The following is a 12,281-nucleotide window of genomic DNA, read 5'->3' as shown; positions in this document are numbered from 1 at the left end:
AATTTGGTACATGTGGTGGATTAATTTCAAATGTTATTGGTAAAAGGATAAAAAAATTAAAAAACTAGTCTTTTCGATTTATATAAATTCAAAGTGTGTATATTAAAGTTCACCAATCCTAAACTTGTGCTACATTTACAATTAAGACTGTTGGCAACCCTTCTGTGAAATGACATTATCCCCTCTCCTTCGTAACATCAAACACAGTAGTCCGCGGAATCTGTTTAGGTTTTTCCTTGATATCTGTGATGTATGTAGTGATAGGCCCTTCGCGCTTCATCCATGTTGATTTTTGACTTTTATGTTTAGGATTTTGAAAACCAGTTATCAGATAACACAAATCAGAATTGGTGTGATGTTACATGCACTACGAATTCAGTCACCAACAATCAAAACAATTCATTAAAGAATGTTCCAAACAAAAGGTAAGGCCAAATTGTCAATGTTGTTATTGTGTGCCCGTGTTCATTTCATTTGAAATTTTAGCTAGTGATAACAGAAAGAAGGCACTACACTAATACTTAATGTTATGGATCAAGTGCTATGTAAGATTGAACATGACACACCTCTGCTGTATGAAAGTGAAACAGGCAGTGTCCAAACAAGCCACAACATTGATGGGACACTGGACCCATACGTTTCGGACACAGAAATTGGTAAGATAAATTTATGTTTAAATTTAGACAGTTGACAACAACTTTTATGTGTCAAAACATTTTACTTTAATTACACCAAATTCACACTCACATGCCTCCATTTCAACAAAAATTTAACCCAATTTATTTTTCAAAGAATTTACGTTTATAAATAATTCAATAAAACTAAATAATATGTATTTTTATGTTCAACTTTTGTCCAATTAGATAAACACAGACAGAATTTTCAAATTATTTGTTAACTTTATGACACATAAAGTTAATAACATCAATATTTGTAATGTTTAAGTATATGTTTATTTATGGTGATGTCTTCAAGACCCTACAAAGACTGTTATAATTTTCCATTATGTGACTTAAGTACTGTCACTATTAGTTCAACTGGCATCGTGAAACATGTTTAATTGGTATCCAATAATATTACATTTTCGACTGTTTTCAAACATATATGTATATATTTTTTTAATTTAACAAAATGGCGGTAAAATTATCACTAACGCTGTATGTATGGAAACTGGAAAACTTTCGTCTAATTAGATATATCATTATCTCTGGTTTTCAAAAGTCTTGCTTAAAGATAATGACACCAACATTTGTTGTATTGTTTATGTGTATGTTTATTTCAGTATCTTCAAGACCACTGAGTCTTGTGTTAATTTTCCGTTAAATAATGTTAATTATTCTCAGTATTAGTGTATTAATTAATCTGGGAAATTGTTGAATGTCCAATAAGATTTGTCCACAAATAAAAGTTCTTACACATTTTTGCCTTATTTGTATGCTATATTATTAAAAATTATATTTATGATTGTATATATTTATTGTCTAATTCTTTTTTGGATTGATAAAACAATTCTTAGAAAAATATAATTATTTTTTATTAAAGATCACATTCCTGCAACATGTATACTATTTGTAGATTAGGTAATGGACTTGATGATTTTATATCATACAAATTGTCGATTAAAATTGAATATTTATGTGTTACCATTATGTAATATTAATTTGTTAAAAAATATTTTATTGTTTTTATTATTAATACCGGATGAACAACGTGATTCAAACTTAGTTGTTATGTAAATATATTTGATAATGCATATTTTTTTTATGATGTATGATTTCTACAATTACACCTAAAAAATTACTCTGTGAGTTTTGGTTTAGGGCCAAAAAGGTTACATTTTATCTATAAGTACATAATTTCATGCATTACAATTAAAAAAAAATGTCAAAATCCGACGAGAAGATATAAATTTTATGTGATGTCCCGCTTTTAAATGAGCCACACTGTATATTTATGTTCAAGACCCTACAAAATATATTATAATTCTCTATTAAATAATATTAATTTCCATTCGCATTTCTTCCTTGAGTTAAATTATAAATGTGATGTCGCCAGAATAGTTTTTAAAGTAATCGAGTAATAACTCGATTGCAAAAATTAGCGTGCACAGATTTGTTATATTTGTTCCGCCCCGGAATTCACATCAGTCTCAGTGAATCCAGTGTGTGAATATTGAATGATTAGAAGACACCACAACGACAAGGCGGGGAAGCAAAATGGGAAAGAATAATTAATTAATAAGAACTTCTTGGGTTCAGTTGAAGGTAAGTTTTAAGTAAACATGATGTGTAAACAATCAATAAATTATTGTCAGTTAGCATTAATATTCTGTGTAATTTTAGCATTGAGTAAAAGTTGGAACAATGTACAGATGCTTTCAGAAGTAGTGCTCCTTCTGGCATAAGAATGCCAGGGAGAGACCAACGCTGGCTAAAATTATATTTGAGGAAATTAAAGAGAATTCAGAACCATTGCATCAAAACAGATTTATGACCACTTTTTGCCATTTTTAAATTATTCTTGCAGGAAAATAAATAGTCAAATGTAAAAATAAAATTAAAATATTTACAACATCAAAATAGGTGTTTTATTCAAAATATCAAGTACCTGCTGTAAATCATCACTTAAATTGGCAACCACCTCAACATCAGACCTTTTAGAATATAGGCATTTATTTATTAAATGCTGACTTTAATGTTTGTATAATAATGATTTAATAAATATGTTTTTCTTATTTCTATATTATTAATGACAAAACTTTATTTATAGTTGCCTATAATTGTTGTGTATAATTATATATTATATTGGTTTTGCATTGATAAAACACTTCTTAGAAAAATATTTTTTATATTATTAACATCTGATATCACGGACGTGACTCCAATGTAGTTCCTGTTATGGAAGGAACTATAGAATAATTTAATTACAATAAATAAACAGCCATATATTCGATCATCCACGATCACTTGACTAATACACGTTCTGTAAAAGATACATCGATAAAAACAATTCAAATGAATTCATTCAATACTTGGGTGTATGCCTTTAATAATTATTCGATAGTTCCTACTACTATTACTATGACGTTTATAAACGAAATCAAATTAATTTACTTTACTTTTCCATTGTGAGACTGCAAAATTAATTAAAATTTATTTGTCATGTAAAAATTGTCAACAAAAGCAATTATAATTTTCTAGTAATATTGATTATTGTAAATATCAGTTTTGTGGACATATTCACTGAGAAAATTGTCTTCTGAAAGCTAAAATTTAAATGATTATTACTGGTAATTTTGATCATTAATAATCATTAAATTTAAAAAGATTTGCTTAGTGAATTAATTAATTGTCCAACATCCAATTGGATATTGAACTATAGATTATTTATTAAACATTGATTTTTAGCTTTAATCGTATTAAAATCAAAAACTGGATGATGTGCAGGTGCTCTAAACTATGTAAATCACAGTCAGTCCAATAATCAACTCAACAAGTTATTTATCAATAAATACACCCGATTACGTAAATTGCAAAAATAAATTGAATACGGTGATTATTCAGTTGATAAAAAAGTGGGCTGACTGGAATTGATCAAATCTAAAACAATGAATGCCTTTAGCCAAAGACATTTGTTCCCCCCATTGGATTTTTGAGTATTAATACGGATTAACTGTAATATACTTGCTTATTAGCACATATGTTTAGTGCAAAGTAAATATTAATTATTATTTTAAGTTTTAAAGCTTTATATCTTAACAGGTACACTGATATTTCACTTCGTTTATCTGTTATTATTTACATTGTATGTGATAGATGATACTATTAAGTAATTCAATGTACAAAATTAGATATATAAAATAAAAACTTCTTAAACTTTCCATGTACTTATTATTTTAAGATCACCCATACAAGATATACCCATGTTTGATAATATTACACGTTGATTTTAAAACTTTAGATAAGTCATGTCTCGTGTTGATAAAAAGAAATATTTTCATAAGATTAGGCAAGAAACGATATTTAAATCAAATAATTTATATTGTGTACTAGATGAAAGTAAAACAGTTTTGTTTATAATTTAAACACGCTCAACAACTACACCGATTTATTACAAATATTTAGATACTTTTTTATGTATTTTTTTGGTAAATAAGGTGCACTGAACGTAAGTTTATTCTCCTATGGAGGTAACCAATTAGATGTGTTTTTGGATTTATGAGTTTGTCAACATCACCATTATAATAAACAATTTTTTGTCGATATAAATTAATACTAAAGAAAAGATAAGGTACTTCTGTAGCACTTGAATACTATAAAAATATTATAAAACATAAAAATTTAAGTGAAATCCAAAGGTATTAACTTCGGAAGTGGTCAATTTGTCGTGGAATAAACTTGTAAACTGGCAATGTGAGCTAATCCGTTTTGGGCTCAGATTCGGAGTTACCAAAGTTCTTCCATCGCCCGAAGAAGACGAACCGTCGGGCAAATTTGCAAACGTACGCAGCTCTGTATCGTCCAACGACAGTATGGACTCGTTGACGGCGTTAACCATTGACACCGACAGTGAAAATGATCATTGAACTGTTTCTTTAGCCAAGCACCATAAGTACTTATTTATATTTGGTATTAGTTCTGTGATAGAATGTGTTAAGCTTTTTTTTAAATTTTATTTCCAAATGCCATGTAATGTAGGATTGAAACTTAATTGTATTACTGCCTAATTGCAGAGGTTACTTTTATTATTTGTTCGTTTGTTTTTTTTTTTTGTTTATTTTTACTGTGATGTGAGATCAAATCTCAGTGAAGCTACATTTTAATTTCAATTCCCAACATTTTTAAACATCTTTACACAATGGTTTATATCTGTATATGGACATTCATAGATCTCATTTTTAAGCTCTTTAGTTAAGTAGCCAAATCTATATCGTATTTATTGTCGTACTTTTGTTATGGTACAAATTGTAACGCTAATAGACGAAATCAGTGAAATTTGTCCTTAAACTTAATCAATTAATTGATTGATTTAAAATCATACTTATTTAGATACTTGGAGAATCCAATTTAAATTTTAAATTATCAAAATAACTGGTGATCAATATAAAAATCGTGGTTCATTTACCTGTTTTTGACAATAAATTATCTATATTTTAATTTACCATAAATCATTGCTCGGCCAGATATTTGACGCTGTTCCTACAGACATAAAATATACTTTGCTATTTATATAAGCTTTGGAAATTTTGATATAAACATTTTATTCCACAACCAAATATGTACAGGGTGTGCCACTTTGGGCCTTTAAGCTGATCTTTTGATAAATCAACATTAAACTATTGAAACCATCACAACCCACTATTTTTATTATTAGTTGAAAAATTACGTTTTAATTTCTTACAGAGACATGTACCAAAGAGAAACCCACTCGACCTCCAAATTTACTAGACAAAGCATTTTCAATAGATGAAGCCATATTGGCAGTACCACTGGAACCCACCCCGGTAACCTGCCCGAAGCAGGAAGAGAAGGCTCCCTCTTCCACGGAGGACAGCACATCAGAAGACGATTTCGTCGTCATTGAAAACACCTCCAAGGACATCGACGAGACGCCACCCATTTTAGAAGCCAACACCGAAATTATGGACCAAATTGGCCCGGAAATCGACCTAATCCCCGCCGACGACACACCACTACCGAATTTAACCGCATCCCAAGATGAATTCGACACGTGCGACATCGGCCACAAGTTAGACGTGTTGGCCGGCGGCGATTCCGTCCTTGTCGGCTCCCCGCCCTTCGAGGAACTAAATGCCAGTGACATTCCATCTGTATATTGTGTACAGCTCCGTAATAATACTCCGTTTGTTTCCATCTTAAGAAGACCATCCTCTTCAAATAACTCCGAACATGTACCTGATCCCAATAGTCCCAGTAGTCGTAGAGTTTCTTTTCCAGAGGGTGATTTTCTGGTTTCCTACAGGGAGCCCGACGTTCCAACACCTTGGAAGATTGGTGAGTTTTTTATTTTATTGTTGGAGCTTGAAATATGAACGAAAAAGGCCTTTCAAGTACTTCTTGTATCTCAGCAGTTATGCATGTAGTTTTAGTGTCTTTCATGGATAATGAAAGGACTTCAAGTACTTTCAAATGTACTTCAAACAAATTCTATGGGCTTGAAGTACTTCCAAAACTACTTAATTTACTATATATGGAAACAAAAGCAATTTTTATTTAAGTGGACTAATTAATACTTTGTTCTTCAAGGACCCTCAATTATTAACTGTGGGTACTTGATAATTGAAGCGCATATTTTAATATAAATACTTCCAACTCTGTCATTACATGTTTTTTACTCTGAACTATTTTGTTTTAGATACTGATATGTCTTGGGAAGCCATTCTGAATGTGTATCAAAATTCCTGCAAAAGACACAACACCATCGAATTAGATAATATTAAAGAACAAATTCGGGTAAGTTTTTAATATACAAATTGTTATTATTCGTTTTTTTTATATACTAAAAATTAAATATATTTATCACCTTGTTTATATAAAATTAATAAATTAATTTGGTTGTTTTTCTACTTATTAATATAAATTTAATTAAATTACTTGATTTTATGATTAAAAAATGTTGTCAAAAAATTTCCAGTACTGATAAAGCTGATTATATTATTATATTCTTTTAATATACATATTCATGGGAGTAATAAATTTACATATTTGGTAGATTAACTAAATAAATGTAGATAATTATTTAATCTTAAAATGGTTTCTTAATAAACTAATTATTATTGAAAATATATGCTAATTTTTGATAGTTCAGCTATTTAGGAAACCTCAAAACAAGGATGATAACACCAACTTTTTGTTATTTAAATATGCGATTACACTTTAATGTATTTAATTAAAATTACATTCATCGTCAAATCGTTAGAATTAAATGAATATTTCTTATTTTCATTGTCCCATTTCCTTTAAATCCTGATATCTTATCTAATTTTGTTCACCTAGTTCATCTCCTAAATTAGGATTTGAGTGCAAGAAGTGTATTTTTAAGAATTTTAAAAAAATAAATATAATATTTAAAATATATATATTTAAAATATAAGGTACAAAAATATACAATATATTTATATACAATACATGAGCTTACAAATTTGAACCCTTTAAACAGATACCACGTAAAAATTATAGACAAATAAATTATGTAGAAACTTGTTATTAAGTTAATAAAAAATTGCTTGATTGCCGATTGAAGTTTGATGTCGTACACAGGAAATAAAAAACAACACAAACCATTCAGCAACATTGAACCTGTCATCTGTGAACATAACGTCCGAAGTGAACGAGACCCTCGAAGACATACTCAAGGTGTCGAACTTCAACACGCTGGTGTTGGGCGACAGCAAGTTCACGCCGTCGACTATAACCGAATTCCTCAACATGCTCGAATATTACGAATCGGTTTGTCACATCGAGCTGAGGATGAAGTTCGACGACGAGGAGACGTGGAAGTGTTTTTGTAACGCGTGCAGCAACATCAAGGTGCTGGAATCGATTTCCTTGAAGGAGATGTCGGTGGATGAGAACTACACGAGACCGTTGATACACACGGTCAGCAGGAACACGAACATCACAACATTGAAATTTGACGGGTGTACACTAGTTACCTTGCCCAGTTTTTATTTAAGTAAGTGGTCTGGTTTCTGGGGTACTCGTTAGAGATGGGGCTACTCAGGTTTTTGTTGAATTGAGCTAACTGAAATTAAATCCCACAACTCTTCAGCTAATAACCACAATTTCCATAAGTTTTCAATAGGATTTATATCCGGACTTTGCGCTGGCCAATCGAGAACCTCATCTTTTAACCAATTTTGAGCAACTTTGGACGCATTCTTCGGTCATTATCAAGCATAAAAACCCATGTAACTGGTAAATTGTCGTTGGCAAATGGTTCCATTACATCTCTCATGATATCTCTATACATGAAAAGGTCTATTTTACCAATAATTTTCTATAATTTCCTCTGAAAGTGACTTATTGAATAAAATAATGTACCACAACATTCAATTTACTCAATTAGTAAAAGTTGTGGGAGTTAATTCTAGTTAACCCAGTTTAAAACATAGAGTTAACCCATCTCTAGCACCCACACTAAGGAGTACCTAAAAATGCTTAAATTTTTAGTTGAAAATTTAATCAACAACACAACGTTAAGAGAATTGTATCTTCCATCAACCGGATTATATACGAAAGAAGCGGAAGTTCTTAGCCGTTTTTTAACCATGAATTTCTATTTGAAAGTCTTAGACATTAGCAATAATTTTATTGGCGATCGTGGATTCGAGGCGCTTTCGAAAGGTTTATGTAAACAAGTCCGTATTGGTTATGGATTGTCTGTGTTGGTGGTTTTCAACAATCAAATAACTGAGAAGAGTGGACCCTGTATTAGTAATATTATTGTAAGTGTATTAATAACCAGCATAGGTACTAGAAGTATTTATTTTATATATTTACAGAGAGAATGTAAGAACCTCCACACACTGAATATTGGCTTCAATCACTTGACTGATGAGGTTTTAATGCACATCAGCGCCAGTTTGCCAGAAACTAATTCATTGGAAGGTTTAGGGTTACAGTGTACTTTACTGACATGTAAAGGCATTCAAGTTTTAGCTGAAGCTGTACAAAAAAATAAAACTCTTAGAGTATGTCATTATAATTAACAGTGTGGCCCATTTTAGGAAGGAACACCTCCCGTAACTTTTTTATTAATACTTCTATTTTGGCCACGTTTTCACACAGAAATATCAAGACTATGTGGTGGATGAGGTAGTGAGTTTCTTTGAGCCTTGAGGACGGCTTTTATGTCGAATTAATAAAAGAGTTACGGAGTTGTTTCGACCTTAAATGTGCCACACTGCCCAACAACATGTTACAACCTTGTTCTTTACAGAAAATAAACTTAAAGGGCAATAAGGCAATTCAAATCACCGGTGTGGAGAAGCTGTGCCACGCACTAACGAATACAAAAATAACTAAAATCGAAATAGACGAAACAAACAGATCGTGCAATGTAAGTTGCTGATCGGGTAAAAAGTGTGTTAACATTGAATGTTGAACGGCAATTTTAGGAAGCGGACGCTTACAAAGAGTTAGTGAAACAAATAAACGAAATATGCACAATAAACAAGAGTCTGGAGACGGAGACGCCGGCGGAGGACGAAGGATCGAACATATCGAAGTTGATATCGAGGAAGGTGTCTCTGAGCTGCGATTTACGTCATGTGGTGATTGCTCAGCCGGTCGTGGCGCCCGTCCAAACCGGTAAAAGTCGTTTTTCCATTAGCAGGGTGTCGGATTCCAATGCAACGCATGCGGCCAAACCCAAAGCCAATAGGTAAGTCAGTTTTGATTTTTGTTGTTAGAAAATATTTGAGGTGTTTCACCTACATGATTTATTAAAGGTTTATAGAGAACTGGCTGTATGTACTACAGGAGGAACTTTAGTAAAAAGAATTATTTAGATTTTCTTCATTACTGGACGTGTTCTACCTGCTCCCAAATTTTGAACACCTATTTTATGTAGAAACCTTTGATGAATCAGTTAAGTGAGTCACTCTGTATATAGGATAGAATACCAAATCGGCCACGTTTGAATCCAACTCTGTATTGTATTTCACTCAAATTCATACAAAAAATAATTAAAATCAATAAGTTTTTGCCAACGTTCTACAAGCAAAATCATACCATAAGAAAAAATATTCTTCTGGGTTCTTAGGACTGAAGAAAAAGTTACCCTCAGTTATAATATCTTTAAAATTAAACCGTTTATTACTAGTCTATACTATAGTCATCATCTGTTGGATGAGGTGGAACATTTTGAAGCTCATTTTGAGTCTCTAATGCTTCTGTAGCACTTCAATACTCTAAAAATACTATGACAAAGTGAAATCCAAAGGTGTCGCCTTCAAAAGTGGTCAATTTGTCATGAAATAAACTTGTAAACTGGTGATGTGAGCTAATCCGTTTTGGGCTCAGATTCAGAGTTACCAAAGTCCTTCCATCGCCTGAAGAAGACGAACCGTCGGGCAAATTTGCAAACGTACGCAGCTCTGTGTCGTCCAACGACAGTATGGACTCGTTGACGGCGTTACCCATTGACACCGACAGTGAAAATGATCATTGAACTGTTTCTTTAGCCAAGCACCACAAGTACTTATTTATATTTGGTATTAGTTCTGTGATAGAATGTGTTAAGCTTTTTTTTAAATTTTATTTCCAAATGCCATGTAATGTAGGATTGAAACTTAATTGTATTACTGCCTAATTGCAGAGGTTACTTTTATTATTTGTTCGTTTGTTTTTTTGTTTATTTTTACTGTGATGTGGGAACAAATCTCAGTGAAGCTACATTTTAATTTCAATTCCCAACATTTTTAAGCATCTTTACACAATGGATTATATCTATATACGGGCATTCATAGATCTCATTTTTAAGCTCTTTAGTTAAGTAACCAAATCTATATCGTATTGTATTACTTTTGTTATAGTACAAATTGTAACGCTAATAGACGAAACCAGTGAAATTTGCCCTTAAACTTAAACAATTAATTGTTTGATTTAAAATCATATTTATTTAGATACTTGGAGAATCCAATTTAAATTTTAAATTATCAAAATAACTGGTGATCAACATAAAAATCGTGGTTCATTTACCTGTTTTTGACAATAAATTATACATATTTTAGTTTACCATAAATCATTGTACGACCAGATATTTTGACGCTGTTCCTACAGACACTAAATGTACTTTATTGTTGACATAAGCTTTGGAAATTCTGGTATAACCATTTTATTCCACATAACGGAATATGTACAGGGTGTGGCAGTTACTGATATAATTAAAATCAGCTGACAAAAACGATCTTCCATTCAGTCATTCCTTACCGAAGTCACACAACATCTAATTTGTACTACTACAAAACATTCTGTTGTTATTGACTGAAATAACTGTCGTTCCTAATACATAATTATTCAATATTATCATCAACTGGTGATAACTTATGTATGGGGTTATGCAATACAGGAATAGAAGTAGGTATATATACGGGTTTAGTTTAACGCATGGTTTCAATCCAAAGATATGCCAAAGTATTGTAAGGGTCGACAAGGTGAAACACTTGCTGTTGTGCTTTGGTGCTCTACAGCTCATGGACGCTTTCCTCTTTCATTTTGTCTTTGTCCACTCCAGCTCTCTAAATACTACTAGTATTTATTAATAAAAAGAATCAGTTCTTAAATAGATTTTGACAATTATAGTATAAAAATTACGTTACGTAGTTTTAACATACTGAACACATCAACCAATATTATTGTCATATTGATTGATGTGAACCTAAATTTCATATTTTTGTGAGAAATACAACGCACAACAATATTATGCGTGTGCAACGGCAAACAAATACTTAAATAATGTAAACTTGTGACTTAATTTTTTTCCGTCGTCTTAAAACGCGTACTTCATTCAAATTAATGATAATTCAGTCGGTGAAAAGTAACAAATGGGGCCATGTTTTATATGTACATAATAAATATTTTTCTCTTTTTACGTTTTTCTATATATTTTTTAAATGTTGTTTGCTATATTTTTGGAATGTTATGTAGTCGTTTGTGTGTGTGTCATTCGGGTAGATTGACGAAGGTCGTCTTTACTTAATTTTTAAGAAAATTGTTTTTGTCTATATATTACAGAGTACCTCAAAATATTGTTGGAAATTGTATGACCTGTACAATATTGAATGCGTATGTGATATATGTTGTGTGGTGTCGACAAAAACTAGTAATTTTAAGTTTGATACAAATTAGAGTAATAATGAATGTTGAAGAAATGGCAAATGCCCTGTATATAATTAAATAAAAAATACGGGAAAAGTAATTATAATCAGTTGTATAATAAATATATTTTTATATTGATGTTGTTAGATACCTTGGGATTAAGATTAGGAGTCTAGTTAGTAGAAACTTTGGTACAAAACAAACTTATTGTTCCATATGTTAAAATAACCAAAATATTTTGTTAGAGTTATACCATTTACGCATGCACGATGCATTTTGTTATAGGTTTATTTATATTTATGTGTATGTGATAAATGGATGTGATACGTATGATATCTTAAGAGTATTTTAACAAATAACCATTATTGTCAAAATTACTTGTATTTATAATAAAACGTTTCTCTTAAACCGAATTACTTTGATTGTTTTAATACGTTT

General features: G+C 31.2%; 1 protein-coding gene across 2 annotated transcripts; it reads left to right on the top strand.

Moving 5' to 3' along the window:
- Positions 1-196: 196 nt before the first annotated feature.
- Positions 197-12,256, top strand: LOC109598095 (protein phosphatase 1 regulatory subunit 37). Of its 2 annotated transcripts, XM_020013927.2 has the most exons (11): positions 197-250; positions 310-425; positions 487-656; positions 5,403-6,014; positions 6,376-6,473; positions 7,281-7,695; positions 8,193-8,467; positions 8,525-8,713; positions 8,962-9,081; positions 9,140-9,405; positions 10,047-12,256. In XM_020013927.2, exons 3-11 carry the CDS (start codon positions 530-532, stop codon positions 10,192-10,194), a joined length of 2,250 nt encoding a protein of 749 aa, XP_019869486.2. In that variant the 5' UTR covers positions 197-250; positions 310-425; positions 487-529; the 3' UTR covers positions 10,195-12,256. The 2 variants fall into 2 exon arrangements, with proteins under 2 accessions (XP_019869486.2, XP_019869487.2); XM_020013928.2 differs by having other exon boundaries at positions 220-425.
- The last annotated feature ends 25 nt before the right edge of the window (positions 12,257-12,281 follow it).

The sequence above is a fragment of the Aethina tumida genome, chromosome 1 (assembly GCF_024364675.1).
Source record: "Aethina tumida isolate Nest 87 chromosome 1, icAetTumi1.1, whole genome shotgun sequence".
Lineage (NCBI taxonomy): Eukaryota > Metazoa > Arthropoda > Insecta > Coleoptera > Nitidulidae > Aethina > Aethina tumida.
This window is presented reverse-complemented; position numbering and strand designations above follow the sequence as displayed.